The 21,369-nt window shown below is 42.8% G+C and overlaps 1 protein-coding gene across 1 annotated transcript in view; it reads right to left on the bottom strand.

Moving 5' to 3' along the window:
- The window catches only part of B3gat2 (beta-1,3-glucuronyltransferase 2), a 67,893-nt gene that overhangs the window by 25,478 nt on the left and 21,046 nt on the right, over window positions 1–21,369 (bottom strand). Inside the window, exon 2 of the mRNA XM_051204231.1 lies at window positions 393–537. Coding sequence (XP_051060188.1) covers window positions 393–537 — 145 coding nt within the window. The remainder of the gene's footprint in view (window positions 1–392; window positions 538–21,369) is intronic.

The raw sequence follows: 21,369 nt of genomic DNA, 5'->3' as shown, positions 1-21,369 counted from the left end.
ATTACATTTATCAATAAACATTAAAACGGCTTGTCAAATTTAATTCATTACTAAATTTATCAATAAACATGACGCGTTTTAATACATCAGTCAGGCTTCTAGACAGGGGTGCCAAAAGATTTTAGCTCTAAATGCCTCATGCCCAAGCTAATACTGATAACACGAACAATCACTGATAAAAGGACAGAAAGGGATGAGTATTTTCTCATCACTTTCAAATTCACTTTCAGCTTGAACTGTCAAAGAACCCATTTTGAATATTCAAATATCCCATCTGATGAATGAGGCATGTCCCAATGGCTTTATGCAAATCGGTACTTCAAAGCGTTCTTCTATGAGCATCCTAAGCAACCCTGCCCACCAGGAGCAAACGCCCCCTGCACACTGCTCACCTGCCATGTCGATGGCAAAAGGCCTGTCTTCTCTCCACCCGGTGTACCAGCCGACAACTTTGCCATTTTTCACCAACGGACGTTCATAGCGTCGCCCACCAACTAGGCCCACCGGCCAGACGGAAACCTTGCGGGTGGTCCTCATCTACCAAAAGGGGAAAAGAGATGTGTTCTTGTTAATGTGTAGTGATCTACTCTACATGGCAGGAATAAAACCACTATGGTTTCACATTTTTGAGGTTTCCAAATTGAATCTCCTACCCCAGTTCTTTATCATTTGGCCCAAGGATTTTATGAGAAAATAAACTTGCTGGGTGTGATGGCACATGCCTTTAGTTCCAGCGCTTGGGAGGAAGAGACTTGTGGATCTCTGAGTTTGAGGCCAGCCAGAGATACATAGACCCTGTCTAGGAAAAAAAAAAAAAACAAAAACAACTATAAACTGGCTGTCAGTGCCCAAATATCACCTATTTGAAGACTACCTATGATAACTAAATGTTCTCCATTTGTCTCAAAATGGAATCTTTTAAGATATGACGTGTCTTCTAAAATGAGTTACTTTATTTCACAAACTTTATGATTATCACTCAGAATGACTTTCTCCAAACTTTTCATTTCTGTAGACACATACCTTGGCTGGGAGGTAGAGGCAGGCAGATCTCCATGAGTTCAAGGCAAGGCTGGTCTAAGAAAAGAGTTCCAGGGCAACATAGTGAGACCCTGTCTTAAAAAAAAAAAAATAATACAGAACAAAGAAAATGCTAAAGCCAGAGAAAAGTACTAACTCATCTACAGAGGCAAATTCATCTTGATAACAATAGACCTCTTGTCAGAAACCCTAACTGTTCCAGAAGCATCTATGATATAGTTCAAGCCTTGTAAGTAGACATCCCTGACAACTAAGGTCATTATACCCAGCAAGATTGTCTTTCACAATTGACAAGGAAATAAAGACCTTCTAAGACAAGCACAAACTAAAAAACTTAAAACTAAGGTGCCTACACATTGAAGAATAAACTGAGTATCATATTCCCCTCTGTGCACAATTCCTCTAACAAGAGCTCGGAAAAGAATAAGCTTCATGAGAACAAGAGAAACAAAAATTAGGAACAAGTTAATCAATTTCAGCAGATCTGAAAAAGTTTGCGACAGATAATGGAAAAAGAACAAATTATATGTGAACCAATTAAAAACAGTAATACAAGAATCAGCATTAGGCTGCTCACTGACAGCCTAATGTAAATACATTTAACTTTTCCCCTTAAAAAAAATGGAGATTTGCTGACCAATTAAGAAAACAAAAACAAGAGATGACTCATAGATAATGGTGAACTAAAAGCAAAATGTTGGAAAATTATGTTCCAAACAAAGGGAAACCAAAGACGAGCCAGAAGGTGACAACTGAAAACAAACCATACTTAGACAAGATAAAGAAGAAATAACCCCTAAAAGATGTACCAATTATAAATACACCTACCAAACACTGGCACACTACATTTTGTAATATAAGCACTGTGTTACATGTAAGGAAGCAGATGAGTCCAGATGTTCATAATAATTAGTGACTCAATAACTGTCGTCAAATAGATCACTCAGAAAATTGGGTTAATTGCACCATAGATCAAAGGGACTTCAGAGACATCTACTGAATGAATATTCTGTCAGAGTACAAGCTTCAGGTCCCCCATGGGACCTTCCTTAAAGCAGAACACAGTTTAGGCTGTAACACAATCAGTTACTTTATCCTTTCTGTGATAAAAATATGCTCACAAAAGCGACTTAAGAGAGAAAGGCTTTACTTTTATTTTGGCTTACAGTTCCAGGGAGTCCAAATGACACCAGCCCCCCCCCCCACTTACATCACTCTGTGTCCTCACTTGGGAAGCAGAGGGAATCTAGAAGACAGCCTGGCTTACAAGACCTCAGGGCAGTTCCTGGTAAGTCACAGCAAGGGTCCACCTTGTAAAGAGTCTAAAATCTTCCCAAACAGTGCCACCAGCTAGGGACCAAGTGTTCACACACATGAGCCCGTGTGTGTGTGTGTGTGTGTGTGTGTGTGTGTGTGTGTGTGTGTGTGCAGCATTTCATGTGTAAACTATAAATGTCCATCTTAAATTCACAAGAATGAAACTCATTTCTTTAGTATTATCAGATAATGATGGACTAAAGCTACAAATAAATAGCTAGAGAAACTGTAACAATATGTGGAGATTGAATAATATACTCCTGAATGATCAGTGGATCACTGGGAAATCAGGGAGGTAACTGAGGCTTTCTTACAATTGAGAATGAAAGCACAATCGATGGCAACAACCTTTGGGATGAAGCAAAGAGATTTTTATTTTTTCTACGCATCTGTCTTTACTGTAGCATCTGTCTTTATTATAAACAGCAGGTGGAGCACTTGTAGTAATGGTAAAAGAAAATAATTTATAAAAGCAGGGGGGCACCCTTGAGGACTCCTACATAGATGCCAACCAAAGCGGGAGGGAGGAAACTCCAAAGCCTGTGACAAGTAAGGCCACCAAAGAGATGAGGAGCTCTTTGTAGATGTCTGCCTGTTCTTGGTGGAGGTTGCCTCACAAACGAAGAACTAGGCAGAAGTACCACAGACAGGTGTAGGAAGACAGCCCGGTTGAGCCGGCTGGTGAACCTACTCATGGCCTCCAGCTCCATTTTGCCCCACACATGATGAGCCACCGGGCCACTACCGGAAGATGCAAAGATTTCTACAAGAAAGCTTGCAACTTTGAATGTTTACATAACAAACAGCAACAATGCAGATGATGATTCACCTAACACTGTAGCAAAACAAGAATCAACCAAACACCAAATGAGTAAACGGAAAGAAATAAACGGGTAGAAATAAATGGAGACTAGAAGGACAGCATAAAGAATCAATGAAACAAAGAGTTGGTTCTCTGAGAGATAATGAATGAAATTATCAGACATCAGCCAAGGCAAAGCCCAAATGTGAGAGGAAACATTAGAATAGATGTCAATGAAACCCAAAGGATCATGAGAGGACACTTCAAGAAACACATTCCAAAACATGGAAAAACTAAAAGGAACAGATACATTTCGAGTCCCATGTGATCTATCAAGAGAATTTAAACAACCACACAGCTTCATAAAGAGCAATGGGATTGAAACCGTAAGTTTCTCAAGGAAGTAAAGCCATGGTCAGGACAGTTCATTTCTCATTCTACCAGACCTTTGACAAACTCCAATATCTCTTCGTGATAAAACTCCCCAAGAAAAAGTAATAGAAGGAGAATACTTTAATAAATGAAAACCTCACCACAACATTATACTAAATGAGGAAAAACTCCAAATATTTCCCCTGAAATTGGGACGGAGACAAAGGTTATCTACCTTCTTCCCTGGTCAATGTACTGATTACTGCTTTAACTTTTAGACCAGCTAGGAAACAGAAAGAGGTGAAAGGGATACAAACAGGAAAGGAAGGAATCAATATCCTCATTTGGAGAAGGTATGATCTTATATTTAAAAGATACCGAAGGCCTCTCTAGAAAACTGTAAGAGTTTTAATACGTTTAGCTAAGTACCAACATACAAAAGTGACCTAGTTAGGGTCACTGTTGCTGTGAGGAAACGCCTGATCAAAGCAAGTTGGGGATGAAAGGGTTTGCTTTGCTTATATTTCCACATCACTGTTCACCATTGAGAAAAGTCAGGGCAGAAACTCAAACAGGGCAGGCAGGAACCTGGAGGCAGGAGCTGATGCAGAGGCCATGGAGGGGAGCTGCTTACCGGCTTGCTCCACCTGGCTTGCTTTGGCCTGCTTTCTTGTAGAACCCAGGACCATCACCCCAGGGATGGCTCCGCCCTCAATGATCTGGGGTCCACCCCTACCAGTCACTGAGAAAGTGTCCTATAGCAGTGGTTCTTAACCTTCCTATTGCCGGACCCCTTTAATGCAGTGCGCAGTGCTCCCCACAACCATACATCATTTACACTGCTACTTCGTAACTGTAATCTTGCTACTGCTATGAACCATAATGTAAATATCTGTTTTCCAATGGTCTTAGGTGACAGCTGCGAAAAGGGGTCGTGACCCACAGGTTGAGAACCACTGCCCTACAGGTTTGTCTACAGCCCAATCTTATTGAGGCGTTTTAAAAATCGAGGTTCCCTCCTCTAAGGTGACTTCAGCACCATAGGCCCCTTGTCAGCTTGACACACAAACACACCAAGGTTAAGCCACAACCTCCCCTTTCTCATCCATATTGAGATCTCACATTAAAAACACAAATGACTTTGAAAGTCCCATTCTTACAAATTAAAAAAAAATCCAAAAGTTCAGTTGCTTTAAACTATTCCATCTCTTTAAAATCCGTATTTTTTTTTTTTTGTTTTACAAGTGCAAACTCTTAACTGTGGGTGTCTATACAGATTAAATTTAAGTACCTTCTCACTTTGAGAGGAAGAACCAGAGCACGGTCATAACTAGAGCAGAGCAAAACCAAACCCCCAACAGTGTAAATGACTCAAATTCAACGTCCAGGATCCACTCATGAACCTCTGGGCTCCTCAAAAGGCTTAGCTCTCTAGTTCTGTCATCTGCAGCACACACAGCTGTCTTCTAGGCTGGCTCCTCTCCTCTGCTGCTGCTGTTCTTGGGGGTCATTCCACGGTACCAGCATCTCCAAAATGCTGGAGTCTCTGCTGCAACCGGGCTGCACATTCACCAGCAACCTCTCCTGGGCCTCTCCAGGGCCTCCACCCCTGTGCCCAGCCTCAGCTGCTCCCCATGACCCTTTGCTGCCTTCAAAACCAGTACCACCTGGGTGACTGGCTAACCCAGTTCAGCTGCTAGCATGAGGCACACCCTTGCCCATGTCAGGAACACAGTCTCTGCGTGCTGACTTTCAGGAAACACGATTTCGAGATTTCATTTCAACAGTGATGGTCTCTTTTTAATCACCAATAATTTCTCAGTTCCAGCCGACCAGCATCAAGGACCCAGGCAAAGCAAAGATTTCACTTTGGAGCTTCTGGTAACTTCTTAATAGCAACGGGTTCATCCGCCCCAGGTAACCAGAACCACAGAAGCTTAATTCAATATAACAAATGCCGCCCCCCCCAACAAAGAGTCTTTATACTTCCCTCTGAAACTTCACAAGCCAGGCCTCCAGCTTCTGCATTGCTCTGAACAATCTTATTTTCCAAACTCCTACAGACAGTCCACTAAGCTCTCAGCACACAAGGCTCTTTTAGCCCAAAGCAACATAGAAAGAAAAGAGTTCATTTGGTTTACACTTACATATCATCCCTGTTCATCAATGAGGGAGGACAGGAACTCAAACAGGGCAGGAACCTGGAGGCAGGAGCTGATGCAGAGGCCATGGAGGAGAGCTGCTTACTGGCTTGCTCCTCTGGTTTGCTCAGCCTGCTTTCACAAGCCCAGGGATGGCCCCACCCACCATGGGCCAGGCCCTCTACCACTAATCACTAATCAAGAAAATGCCCTACAGGCTTGCCTACAGCCCAGACCTATGTAGGCATTTTCTTAATTGAGACTCTCTCCTCTCAGATGGATTTAGCCTATGTGACACGGACAGAAAACTACCCAGCACAGACACAAACAGATAAAAACTAGAAGCTTTTCTATATCATAAGAATAATGAACTTGCTAAGAAAGAAATCAGGGCACAATCAGATTCACAATACCACTTCCCCCCCCCCCCAAAATAAAAAGAATAAATCGAGGAGTTGAAGCCTCTGTGAGAAAAACTTTAAGACACTGAAGGAAGAAATTGGAGAAAATTCTAGAAGAGGTAAAGACTTTTAAAGCTTGAGGAGTGGGCGTGTTAGTATTGAGTCTGAAGGTTCCTGAAAAGCAACCTCCAGACTCAATATAATTCCCATCAAAACGATGACATTATTCATAGAAATACAGGAAAAAAAACCTCTTAAATTCATATGGAGGCACAGAAGACTCTGAATAATAAAAGCAATCCAATTCAAAAGGAAAAATATGGCTCATATCAAAACACCTGGACCTCAAATTATTCTACAGAGAGATAGGGACAGCATAGTATCGGCACCAAACAAGACACGTGGATCAATGGGAAAGAGAGCCCAGAAGTAAGGTCACCACGCCTCAGTCACCAATATTTGACAAAGATGCAAGGGGCAGTTCCTTAAGAAACGGGGTCCGAGAGATGTCTCAGTGGTCAAGGGTGCAACCACACCCGCCTGTACCTCCGCTTCCAGAAGATTCCACGGGCAACTCCACTCACAGGAAGGTACCACTCCCATTTCCCTATACATACACGTCACTAAAAAAGATAATAAAAGCCAATTAGAGGAAGAGTCGATGCTGGCTATCCACATGCAGGAGGACACTCCTTCCAAAAAAAAATTCAAACTCGATCAAAGATCTTAGCATAAAACAAAATGCAACACAACACTGGAAATGTTAGATTGAAACATGAGGGAAACACTTCACAATCCATGCACAGGCAAAGAGTTTCTGAAAAAGACTCTGGCCACTCAGGAAACAATAGCAAAAGTTGACAAATGGGACACATGCAGCAGAACAGACAGCCTACGGGGGGTGGGGGGTGGGGGGGAGAGGGGAATTGATGCCAACTATACATCCCACAAGGGTTTCATATCTGCAAAGGCCTTAAAAAAAAAAAAAAAAAAGGAAAGAAAGAAAAAGAAACACAAATCACCCAGTCAGTAAGTGGGAAAATGAAGCTGGCAATTCTCAAACGCAGAAACAATTAGTACACGAGGAGAATGTTTAACATCCTCAATCAGCAGGGAAGTGAAAAATCAGCACTAAACAGAGCCAGGCATGGTGGCACAGGCCTTTAATCCCAGCACTTGGGAGGCAGAGGCAGGTGAGTTTGAGGCCAGCATGGTTTACAGAATGAGTTCCAGACTAGCTATAGCTACACAGTGAGATCATGTCTTAAAATAAACAAATGAATAAAAATTGAAAACTGAGATTACAACCCAACAATGGTCATGATGACTACAAGTGAGGGGTCATGCTAGCAAGAATGTGCGTGCGTGTGTGTGTGTGTGTGTGTGTGTGTGTGTGTGTGTGTGTGTGAGGGGCACAAGAGCCTCACATACTGTTGGTAAGAATTTAAATCCAGCAGTTGGAGAAATCAGTATGAAGATTCCTCAAAACATTAAAAATGTATCTATGCTATGGTTCCTGGGCATATACCTGCAGGAATTGGGGTCAGCACACCACACGTATGCTTGCTCAACCACATGTACTGTAGCACTGCCCATGGTACCAAGACACGGAGTCAGTCCAGATGCGCCATCAACAGATAAATTGATGAAGAAATGTGAGACAGACACAGTGTAGCTCTATTCACTCATCAAAAATACATTTATGTCATGCTCAGGAAGGTGGGCGGAGCTAGGGAGCATCCTGTCGAGTTCAATAAGCCAGACTCAGAACTACAAACACCACATGTGTGTTCCTCACAGGTGAACTCTAGATTTAAAAACATATTAAAATTCATGTATAGAGAACAACCGTAAAAACCTAAAGGTCCCTGTATAGACTGTGAGAAAGCTGGAGTCAGAGGATGCGGTAGGGGAGGGAGCCATATATGTCTAGGGATGCTCTACAGACCAGAAGACTAACAAACTCTGATGCTCTACAATGACAGTATCTTAAAAAGCACGGCTTGATTGTGGATTTGACAGGATCTACAACAGTGGTTCCTCAACCTGTAGATCGTGGCCCCTCAAAGGGATCATATATCAGATGCCCTGCATATCAGACATTTACATTACAACTTATAAAAGCGGCAAAGCGACAGTTTTGAGGTAGCAATGAAATAATGTTATTTTTTGGTGGGGGGGTCACCACCACATGAAGAACTGTATTAAGGGGGTACAGCATTGGGAAGGCTGCGAGCCACTGCTCTAGAACCACATGGGAAACAAGCCTACGAGGTCTTTTCTTGTTTATGTTGTCCTTAAAACAACGTCTGGGGATTACTTTGTCGAGAATTACTGAAGCGGGCTGACCCACCTGAACTTAGACAGCATCGTTCCTCATGCTGTAGGGCAGGGCCGCATTACAAAAAAGAGAAGATTAGCAGAGCCAAAGCGTTCCTGTCTCTCTCCTCCCTGGCAGCAGGCGAAAAGAGACCAGCTGCCTGTAGTTATTGCTGCCATGACGTTCCTGCTTTGTCCCACTCTGGAACTAGGAACCACAGCAAACATGTCCTCTCTGAAGGGGCTTTTGTTATGTATTTTATGTAAGCAATGAGGAAACTAAATATACGTAACTAAGTTTCCCCCAAACACACATACACACACACACACACACACACACACACACACACACGCACACGCACCGCAGGACATAACAAAAGCACAAGAACTATTCATAGGGCATAAGGACACCAAGTGGGAGGGCGGGGCAAACAAGGATGGATAAGGAGATATGAATAGGTTTAAACCACAGAGACATACATGATTGACAGTGTCATTACGAAACTCATTATTATGCATGCTAATTTAAAAACTTATAAAAAGTGACAATAGAAATGATTGTAAATGGAGAAATATTTTTTATGAAAAAAATTATGATTTACCAGGGGAGTTTCCCCGATGCAATTGGAATGCAAGTCACGCCATGAGAGAGAAGTAATTAGTTCTCCCATTAGCCCAGCATTCCAATTCTATTTATTAGTAACAACCCACCTTGTTCTAAAAAGATTTAAGGGCGTGAAGCATCCGAGGCAATGAAAGTCTGATTGCTTTGTTCTCCCTCAAATGTGAAATGACTATTTTTATAGTTTCTGTTACTTTTGTACTAAATCATTTACAATTACCTTGTGCTCGCTCGTATCAACTTTTATAATTTTTTTTTTTTTTTTTTTAGAAAAGTTCTGCTGAGCTTTAACTATAACTGCAGCAAAGTTAAGTGTGCAGGCTGCACTTTTTGAACTCATCACACAGGTAGGGTCCATTTTCAGCTCCCTTTGATACAGGGCTGAGTATCTGCATGGCTGCTTTAATATGACTTACTAAGTTCTCCCCCTTTCTCCTTGTCTATGAATGAACATCTATTTGCTGTAAAAAGTACCTAATTGAACATGGTACAGCTGAATCACCTTTAAACCTTTGCCAAAAAAAAAAAAAAAAAAAAAAAAAAAAAGCTGGTGAGCACATCTGCGTGGGTTTGCTTCTGGAAGCTCTGCTCAGATCCATTGTTTGTCCATCTATTAACCTCGGGGCCAAAGTCATGTGGTCCCAGTCAGTCTCAGCTGCCAGTCCCCTGACAGTTCCCTTCACTTCTGAAGTTATTTCCACTGTCCCGTGTCCTTTGCGTTTCCATATGAGGTTCAGTGTTGCCGGTTTCAGCATTGACTACGCCAGCGTGGGGCTGACACATCAATTTGGTGAGAACAGCACCTTTGCCATGACCTTCCCCAGGCGCGTGGCTGCTCTCCCTCCCTCCCTCCCTCCCTCCCTCCCTCCCTCCCTCCCTCCCTCCCTCCCTCCACTGGGCTCTTTCCCAACTCAGCTCTTTATCGGACCTCAGGGCTGCTTCGGAGACCGAAGTCTTGAATCAGTAATAATGAGTCCCAGGTCATCTATTTAAAATATTTGCATACCCAGTCTTCTCTGTAGTTTGGTCAAAAACCAGACAGTTTACCAAAGTTTTCACAACATAATCCAATTCACTACACATCCAGGTTCTTCCCCCTCACAGACTCCAGAGAGTTAACACATGCCCTGTCTTCCAAACATCCAGAAAACCCAGTTCAACTTGGTATACATGTGTTATTTTCGTTAACAGAGTGGTTTACATTATTAAGACATTAAAAATAGTACCTTGTGTTTTCTTTGGGGAGGGGTGTAATCTCCCATCATTCTCTCCCACCACCAGAGTGCTAAAGTTTAAAATTGTAAAAGATTAATGAGTAGATTTCTGTCTTGAAATTTTTTCTTTGAAAATTTTAGTGTGTGTGTGTGTGTGTGTGTGTGTGTGTGTGTTACATGCATAGGAATACAGGTGCCTGTGGAGGCCAAAAGAGAGTTAGGTTCTTTGGAATGGAACTTTCAGGCCACTGAGAGCATCCCAATATGGGTGCTGGGGACTGGACTTGTGTCCTCTGCAAGAACCCTATGTGCCCTTAATCTCTGAGCCATCACTAGCTCTTCTATGTCCCCTTGGTAGTACGTAAAGTTGTGCTCTGCATTCAACATCGCAAATAATGCTTGACAAGCTTCTACATGTCATGTGCTCACTTAAAGGTGGGCCCAGAATGTTGTACTGGGGATGTGGAAGAGGTGTGGTCACAATCAAAGAGGGAGGATAAGAACAGAAGGCAAACATGTTTTGAGGTGCCATCGAGGAGGCTCAATGGGTTGAGGTGCCTGTGCATAGCCCTGACCACCTGAACTTGATCCTCTGATCCCACAAGGTGGCAGGAGAGAGCAGACTCCTAAGAGCTGTCTTCTGATACACTACACAACACTACACACACACACACACACACACACACACAGAGAGAGAGAGAGAGAGAGAGAGAGAGAGGCAGTTGCAATAGATACAAAGACATACAATAAATATGATTGATAAGCAAAAATGTTTCTAAAACACAAAAAGCAAAACTATCATACAAAAAAATAAAAACAAACAAGGGTTAGGGACATGTAACAGTTGCTGAGTAAGTGTGAGGGCCCGAGCTTGAATCCCCAGAACCCATGCAAAGTTGATGAAGGTGTGTCTGCAAACAGTGCTTTTACTGCAAGATGAGAGATGAAAGACAGAATCCCCAGAAGACTGCTAGGCTGTTATCAAATAAGAGACCCTGTGTCAAATAATGGGGAAGGCAAGGGCTAGCATGGTTACACATTCACACACACACACACACACACACACACACACACACACACACACACACAGAGAGAGAGAGAGAGAGAGAGAGAGAGAGAGAGAGAGAGAGAGAGAGAGAGAGAGAGGACATGGGGCAGGAGATAGCCCACAATACATGGCCATAGAATTTAAGATGGCTTCGTGTAGCCTTTCCATTCAAACTGGGCCATGGAAGTCACACAGGATTCTGCCCACAGAATAAAGACTGACCTTTGAGCAGATCAGGCTAACATCAGCTGCTGTTTCAGTTTTGCAGAGGGCAGGATGCTGAGATGATGGGCAGGACCATAGGAAGCCAAGTGATGCTGCAGGATGATGTTTGCAAGTATGCTAATTTCCCCCCCTCTCTCAGTCACACACACACACACACACACACACACACACACACACACACAAGATTGTCATTTAAATAGTAAAAAATGTTGAATAAGTCCAGTAGCCCTTGCATTCTGGCAGAGCATTGAGATTCAATGGGGAAGGCATTGTCACAGAATCAGATACTCAGTCCTTCCATACAGGACCGCTGTCCTCTAAAGAGCATGGACATTTCAAAGGAAAATAGCACAGCTATTTACAGGGCTTCTTCATTCCCCCTAGGATCTAACCTTTGTTCTGTGTCCTTTCGCTCAACCTACATGCCTTAAGGATTCCTTGGCTGCAGCTTGGCTCAGAAGGGGAAAAATGTTACAGCTGATTACTGCTGCAAGTATGAGCTCCCTCTAATAACTGAGATATTCTCCATGTTTTTAAGCTTTTCCATGTTGTTATTTTCCTAATGCAAAATAGCATTTACATAACAGTCACAACTTCAGGTGCCTGATGTGAGTCCCAATCTAAAATAGGAGCACAAAGTGGGAAGGAGTTACAATATTATGAAGAGGTCTGGCCCCGAAAGGCACCATCTTCCTATTTATTCAATACCAATGCGATAATCTGTCAGCTAATCCTTCTGCCACAGCTTTCAACTAAGCGGACTGGGCGGGCAGGGCTTAAATAGTAATGCTGGACAGCTAAATTCACATCACTACACCCTCAGTGTTACAAAGGACACACAAGACACAGTTAGCATTCCCTCACATATTTTTGCCCAAGCAATTATAACAATTGACTATAAGAAAGCTTACATGAATATGGGAGCTATCTTAAAATACTTTCAGTCATTTAATTTTATGGAAAATGATTTCTTTTCATACAATATATCCTGATTATAGTTTTCCCTCCCTCTGCTCCTCCCTCCTAGTTCGTTCCCACCTCCCCTCCCTTTCAGATCCACCCACTTTCTTTCTCTCATTAGAAAACAAATAGACATCTAAGGGATAATAAAAAAATATCAACACAAGAAAAATCCCAGGCAAATGGCATGAAAAAAAAAAAAAAAAAAAAAGAAAGAAAGAAAAGAAAAGAAGCCAGTGACACTTTTAATTGCATCCCCGACTCCTGCATGGAAGAGGGGGACGCCAACCTCTGCACTGCAAGATGGCTGGCTCTTACCAATACCCAGCTCCTATACCATGAGTCATCGGCCTTCCTGCAGCTTTAGACTATGAGTTTCTGGTCCCTCTCATGGCAATAGTTAACAGTTGTTGCCCTCAGCGACTGGCAACTCTCCATGCAACCATTTAGCATGGTGTCTTCCATGTGACTTTATGAATCTTGGATATTTTTTTGGCCTATTTTTAATTTCAATATTGTGCCTCTTCCACATGGTGAACTTTGGAGGTGCATAAGCAAATTATTCTGGGGACTCTAAAAATGCCAGACGGCAGAAATGTCCTTGAGACTATATTCTCAGCCTTTCTCCTGTCTCATTGGGTAGAAGGCTGAATCTACATCAGCGACTCCATCATATTTACCACAGTCATGCACGATGCTGTGCTTATCTCTGAGCAAGGGGGCCCAAGGTCTTCAACTCACAAAACCAAAATTCTAAGAGAGAGAGAAAAACAATTATACAGCCCACTACAGAATTAGTGTTTTTCCTGGTCAAGAGTATAAAGGGAATGACGTTATGAGAGAATACTGTAGGAAGCTGACCTGATCCCTGGACTGTTGGGGTTTCCTCAAAGAGATCACAAAGAGTTGAGCCTAAAGCATGAACAGTGCAAACCACAAAGGATGCTCTAGGACTTCTGAGACACTCACCATGTTCCCACCGTGTACTTTCATCAAAGACTGGTTGCAGATGATGGCGTTAGGGACTCCAATTCTCACAGCTGGAGTGAAAACTTAAAGACTGGCAGGTCGGAGGCTCAAATATGGTAATGGAGTAGTGCTGTTGTCATTTTGAACTTTATGTAGTTTTGTGATAGACAAGTGTATCCATACCAGTTAGTATATACCTATTTCCTTGTGATATCAGAATGGAGAAAAAGACTCTAGCTAATTTTGGCTTATTAAATGTGCCGCAGTAAGTTACTAGCGTAAATCATGGGAAACTGAGCACAGAGCACTTGGAAACTTTGTAGTACATAATTAATGTAAACCTATTTTGCAAAGTAACACCACATGTTTTCACTCACACGTGGAGCCTAGCTGTGAATTTTTAAGACTTGTGTGTTTAACTTGAAGTTTCTGTAGAGGCCAGAATGCCAGAAAGGAGAGGAGAAAGGGAAAGGGAAGGGAAAGAGTGTCCAGTGGGGAAATGGTGATATAAAATGGGGAAAATAGGGGCTTGGAAAAGGCATATGGAAACCTACTGCTGTGGGAGCCAATTAAAAATATATAATTAAAATGGAATTTCAACCAAACGGCCCGAGTAGTGACTGCTGCTCTCAGAAGTTGTAGGTTAAACAAAATCAAAAAGTGTCTGAAACTCACTGTATTGTTTCAGCACATCAACAGACAATTGTTGATGAAGATGTTAGTGCATTTCATTCAAAGTCCAAGAGCATCTGTGGAAAATGGCACTAGGTGTCTCACCATTGAACACAATGGTAGGAACAAACGCTCTGATTATACAGATGCTGAGACTGGGACACCTCCCGATGAGTTGTCAGGGAGGCCTCACAAGCTCCCCAAACACTGTAAGCGATTACCATCGCCAATCCGAACTAGACGGGAAGACTCTGTTGCTGAAGAGAGCACACACTTGTCGCGGGACATGGGAATACCAAGTTGGAGCTGGACTGGAAGCTTGCTCCCTGCTGGAAGCCCATTGTGGGTACTGCTGTTCCTGGGCAGGTGGTACACATCTATAATCACAGCACTCACATACTCATGTGTCTCAGGCAGGAAAAAAACAGAGAAAGCAGACATTGAGCCTGCACAACAGAGCAAGTTCCAGCATCTTAAAGGAAACAAACTCAAGGTTTCAGAACAGGAAACAGATTTGAACAGGAGTATGAAGCCCATGCAGCTTGCCATCAGTTATTATGGAAGTGCAAATTGAAACCACAGTAAAATCATTACTGACCCACAAGGAAGACTGAAGTGAGAAGACTTAAAAAGAACACTCGCCCTCTGCTACATCTCTAGGAAAGAAAACTGTGAAAAGCACGTGTCTGCACAAACCTTGCACCCAAGTGGTCACAGCAGCTCTTTTCATGACAGCCCAGGGGAAACAGCCCCAATGCATAACAATTGCAAACAGGTAAAACCAGCTCTCTCTCTCTCTCTCTCTCTCTCTCTCTCTCTCTCTCTCTCTCTCTCTTTCTCTCTCTCTCTCTCTCTCTGTCTCATGCACACACACACACTCACACACAAGCTCATATTGTCTCTCTCTCTCTCTCTTACACACACACACACACACACACACACACACACACACGCACATACTCACACTCCTACCTCATATGTATAAATCTCAGACATATAATGTATGAAGAAAGCGACACAAATGATGCTGGTTATATACTTACACAATGCTCTAGAATAAACTTAAATATCTTGAGAAAAAGGTATGTAAAAAGCTCCAAGTGGGTGAAGACCTTAGAAGGTCACATGATGGGATTGGGGGTTCATGTATTTGCTAAAATACAGTAAGTAATACATTTAAAATGACTATACTTTATTTTAGGTATATTGTACCTCAACATAATTTAAAACAAAGGTATGGGGCTTATTTTTTACATTTTCATTTATTTTGTGTGTACGGATGTGTGTGTGTGTGGGGGGTGTGCATGCCACAGCATACATCTGGAGGTCAGAGGACATTTTCAGGAACCATTTATTTCCTTCCATCATGTGGGTTCTGGGGATTGAGGGGAGGTGGCCATATCTGGCTATTGGGCTGAGATGGTTATCTCTGGCTATTGAGCTGAGGTGGTCATATGGCTACACACACCTTCACCCACTGAGCCCTGAACTTGTGTTAGAAAATGATTACTTCAGTGGCAATAAGATACTTAACATCCAGATATTGGCTTATACGTAGCAATCTCTACCTAAAACAAACCAGGACTCGGGTGAAAAGTGATTTCAGGTTACACAGAGGGAGTGCTCAAGAAGAGCCTAGAATATCTTGCTTAATGGGGGAAAAATGATCAAAGATTACACACAGACGGGGCCAGTGAATACAGAGCTGGCCTACAGGGCTCACACACAATCTGAACAGCAACATGAATGTCAGGGATGGCTTAAAGCACATGGGGTGGATGGGGGCAGAGTACAGCCAATGGCTACAAGCTATACAGCTGTAGCAATTGTTCTTGGATTAAAAAAAAAAATCACCATAGGGCAAAATAGTCTCATCGTCTCAGAGTATCACCCTATGGGTCAGTGAATGATGACGAGAGGAAGATGCATTTCTGCAGTGAGAGATTTGGCAGCCTCTCCCTTGACCCGTCAGGCTTGGCATTGCCACATGAGCAAAAGCATGGGCGGCCTCACTGGATACAGCAGCTACAAGGATGTAGTCAATGCCTGGAGAGGGTAAACTGCAAAACGCAAGTGTGTGTGTGTGTGTGTGTGTGTGTGTGTGTGTGTGTATGTGTGTGTGTGTGTATGTGTGTGTGTGTGTGTGTATGTGTGTGCGCACGCGTGCGCTTGCACAGTGGCATGTGAGTACTCCATGCACATTTACCAAGCCCCAAATTGTATAGTATCTAAGTTTCTATTTTCCTCAGAGTTTCTAAGAAGTAGCAACTGCTGTAGAGAATCAAGCACATACATATTAATGTGACGGAGAACGGTTACTGTGCCAGTGTTGAGGGTGAACGAGAGAAAGGGACTGCTTGGAAGAGCCCCAACCACAAGGGCCCTTCTGCCTGCTGTGAAAATTCTCATTCTCTTCTCTCTCTCTCCCTCCATTCCATCTCCTCCCTCCTCCTCCCCAACACTCCCCATTCCTCTGAGATAGGGTCTTACTATAATATATAACCCTGGCTGGCCTAGAATTACCTATGTAGACCAGGCTGGCATTCAGCAATCCTCCTGCCTCCTAATGTGTGTGCCATAACAGCTCGCAACATGTGTTTATTCTTTTAAAGAATGAGTTAAGTGAACTTTATCTATTCCATATTCCCTGCAATGGCCTCTATGCTGTAATAAGCTTTTTTCCCCCTGAAAATGCTAATATAACTATTACTAATCACTCTCTTATTCTTTAAGTGGATATCGAAAAAGAAAACTATACTTAAATTATATTTAGTGTTTCAGTAAGCTAGCAAGCATTCCATGTTCTAACATGCCAAACTGTTGTTCCATTTAACTGTGATTCTTTGCTACATACTCTTGGTTCTCTCGTGGCAGATAGCCTGTTAGTGCTGGCAGTGTGTTTGGCATGTAATAGCAGATTTGTCCAAATGCATCTGGCACTCCACTGGCATGGTGATTTTTTTAAGGGGTGGGTGGGGTGGGTGGAGCAATATCCTCCAAATTGAAGCATTTCTACCTCAGAGTGCTTGAGAAGATCCAACCCGAAACATTATAGCTTATGCCGGGGCCATTGCCACTCAAGGAGTAAGTAGCTCACAAGTCTCATGAAGTCCCTGAAACTTACAAGACTCACGAAGCCCTTCTGCCTCCGAATTACACAAGCAGTGAAGGCTTCTGAAGAAAAGAGGCTCTCTGACCTGCCAAGCTGCCTCAAGTCATGCAAAGGGTTCCGGCTGTTGCAGGTTCCTGTAAGTAACCCCAATAAACTCACTGGCTTTCCAAAGAATTGTTTCTTTGGTCTGTTACTGGTGAGCTGTTACTGGTTATTTGACGAGAATAGATATGTGTTCACTCCCTCCCCAGAGAAAGTCATGCAACAGGGTTTCATAGTAATATCAGATGGCTACCCTCATTAATCCATGGGCATTTTCATGTTCTAGGTACAAGACATCCAATTGATACTTCAAGGATTATAATCGCATTAACCAGAAAGCATCATGATGTCTTTCCTTTTTAAAAATAATCCCTATGGTTACGTGAGGAGGATAGAGAGGGGCAAAGTTATCTATGTGGCCGTTCCTTTCATCACTACATAAGAAATGTCACAGTTCACCACAAGATCAGACACCCCGGCCATCCTCCATCTATTCCCTTGAATTAACCCTGATCGAAATACTTCTGCTCATTTGCATAGAGTGTAATTATGTGAGGAGATTCTTGTTGTACTTCTATTTAACTTCGTCATATAGAATCAACCCCACATTTCTTATTCTTCCCAGAGAAAAGGGAGGAAAGGTCTCTCTCTAGTTCTCAGCTTTCTTTAAATGTTATGTATTGATCACGTACGTATCTCACCACCAACCCACACGAAATCGTCTCTCAAAACAAATTTTGAGAAAATGCAGAATCCCACTTCATCCCCAGGCAACGAGCTGCTCTACTCCTTTCACAGAAATAAGACAATATTCTCTGGCCCTCTTATTTTCCAGTCCCACCTTTCCCCACTTAAGATCACTCCACCTCTGGGTTTCTTTTCCAGTATTTAATTAACATCTAATATTGCTCCGAGAAGGATTTAAGCAGTTTACTCAGACACACAGATGAAATAAAATTGAACAGAGGTGACTGAAAAATCAATCGCTTTCCCATAGGCACACAAATGTAACAAAAAAAAAAAATGGCTTCAACAGCTAGAGCAAATGTACAATGCTGGACACAAGCTCACTGAGAACAGTATGAGAAGTTCATGGAAAAACTAAATGGCACCAATACAGTGTCCACCTGTGGCAAAGACTGTAGGGTGGCTTGCTCAACATCTCTCTTCATTCTCTATCCCTTATTCTCTTATCAGCTGGATTCATACCGAGACAGGACCATCCCACCAATGAATGAGAAAAGGGTGCCTCTCTTCAAATGCCAGAGCTAGAGGTCACTCGGCATTCATCAGTGATTAGTTTGGGTTTTGGAAATTCTGGTCATTGCACGTGTACAGGGGAAGATTCCCTCGTTCCTTAGGATGGTCTTTTTCGTTTGACACATTGCCACATCTGGCTATGATGGTTTGGACTACTGCAGTCACCTATCAACCAAGGAGTGAACCAGCCAGAGGATACAGCTAACATGAAGATAGCAGAGTGGAGAGAGATGGGAGGGGTCCATGAACTGGGATGACAGACACATCAGTAAGCCAGCCTTTATGACAGACTTCCCGCCACATGGTTTCCTCCTCACCCCATCTCATCTTCCGACCTCCCAGTACAACTCCAGATCTTAGTACCCAAAGAGAAAGTGTCAGATGAGTTGAATATGGCCACAAGAAATCGTAAATCAGTTCCAAGCCTGGTCTTTAGCCATAGCCTGTACGATCCATCTACCCTCTTCCTTTTCTAGGGCAACTTTACAAAACACACATCACAAATGAGGATCTGATCAGTGGAGGAGCATCAGCTTCTCTTTGTTCAACCAAACAAATGTCGTGGGACCAAGCAACAAGGTTTTACTACACTGAGCTCCTGGGAATGTCTACAGCAGCTGCTAAATACTAGCTATTCTGTGGATGCAGTGGCAACACACCCTGATTATCCCAGGGGGTTCAAGTTGGGGGGTCTTATCATTTGAAGCCCAAGACTTCCTATTTGTCATTTGTATGGATCAGAATCCAAACAACACATAGTATTCTTTACACTGAAGCCCCAAAGGAGGCTTCATGTCAATATCGTCCTTAACAGAGCTATTGTGGGCTATTAGTTAGGGACTAGGCCCAAAACTATAGACTGTTGCATTAGGGAATATGTGGCATGAGTTTTAAAAAAAAATCAACCTAACTGGCCTAAAAAAGATGAGTAGCTACATGGACAAGGGGCAGGGGTGGCAGGCACAGTCCCCAGGGAGGCCATTCTGGAGTTGAAGGTCATTTACACTTAACAGATTCACTAGGAAGAGGGAGTTTTCCATCACAGTGGCTGAGGACTATGCCATCTCTTTGAACAGCAGGACTGGAGTTTAATTTCCCCCACCCCTCAGTGATTGGTAAACCACTAGAGTGCTGTGGTATTGAATACAGAGAGGCACCTTGTGGCAAATTCTAATTTCCCAAATAAATAGAGCATTCATGAATGGTCCAATTTGAAAAAAGAAAGTTTCACTGTGAGAAGCAAAACACCAGAGGGCCACATAAATAGACTTTTAAGACAAGGCAGGGCACAGAAAAACAGGAAAAGCCCATTCTGGCATTAAAGGACTGCGCAGAAAACACTGTATGTTTCATAAGGCTGTGTACAAATCAGGACAGATGCCCAAGGATAAGGATAAAAGGGAGTAAACAGAACAAGGGAGGGCTCTTGCCTAGCATAAAGTGATAGGGCGGAGCTACGAATGTGCATGCTCTGTCTCTAGACTTGAGATCAAAAGGAAAGAAAAATAATTCTGGATTTTTTTTTTCTGGTACAAAATGTGCTCAGATCACACGGCAAGTGAATAAGAGAACACACACGTGAAGCTGCTAAGGTGACAAACACAGGTTAGGTTGTTAGGGGGTTTTCTAGAGAGATCCATAAGCGTATTAGGGCTTTAGTAAAACGTTATTTCCAGGGCTAGAAGGATGGCTCCGTGGTTGAGAGTGTGTACTGCTCCTCCAGAAGGCCTGAGTTTGGATCCCAGCACCAATGTTGGGAGGCTCACAACCACCTGTAACTCCTGCTACAGAGGATCTGACACTTGCTTCCGGCATCTGTGGCCACCTGTACATGTGCACACATGCCCACCACACACATACACATAAATAAGAAAGAAGTCTCGTTTGCCAAAGTTACTTTGCAATGCCAGAATGACCCATCTGTACTCGGGCAAAAAAGAAGTATAAATGGATGTTGAAAGAAAATCTAAGGCAGAGAGCCCAGTTATCAACCAGAAAATGTTGGGGCTGTTTCCTCGGCTTGAGCCTCACAGCAGGGTCTATTGAAATAAGCATTTGCTTACAGATTACCTCCTTAATTGGGAGAAGAGTATTAGAAGAGCAAAATGGAGAAAGAAACAAGAGCTAACTACATACTATTTACAGCTGACAATTCCAAGTATAAGAACAGAGCGGGAGGTAGCAAAAGGCTGAGGGATGAAACAGCAGACAAGCCAGCCCGTGAAAGCTATTATGGCTATATTAATACCATACATCATCAAAGGGACTTTCAAAACAGAGATTACGAGAAAATCAGGGATACTTTATAATGAAAAAGAAGGTCAATCCATCAGGCAAAGAATGCTGTGTCTGGATGTATATGCACCAAGAACTTGGAAGTACAACAGGAGCCCTAAAAGGAGAAATAGTATCCACAGCCAGAACTTGCCTATTCATTTTGTCTGGGAAGAGCAAATAAACCAGGTAACAACAGGGATAACAGGATATCTGAACAATCACTCAGCCTCACTGACATGTACAAACACTGGATCTAAAGACACACGGTGTATGTTCTTCTGAGTGTACACAAAACTTACAGCATCACCACCAACATGCTGGAACATAATTCAAGTATTGATACACTGAGTGGAAAGTAGGCATGGCTCACACACCACAGATCAGTGGCGAAGCAAACGACACCTCGGTGTTTGGAAGTTAACAGACTTCGAATTACCTAGTCAAATTATGAAAACCTGTATGAGTAACTCGGGAGAAGTGAGAAACTGTTTTGAGAACTATGGAGACACAGCACTGTAGTGTGTGGATACAAGGAATGGTCCCTCAGAAGCTGTCTTTGGTTGGCACCACGGATG

Source organism: Phodopus roborovskii, unplaced genomic scaffold (assembly GCF_943737965.1).
Source record: "Phodopus roborovskii unplaced genomic scaffold, PHOROB, whole genome shotgun sequence".
Lineage (NCBI taxonomy): Eukaryota > Metazoa > Chordata > Mammalia > Rodentia > Cricetidae > Phodopus > Phodopus roborovskii.
This window is presented reverse-complemented; position numbering and strand designations above follow the sequence as displayed.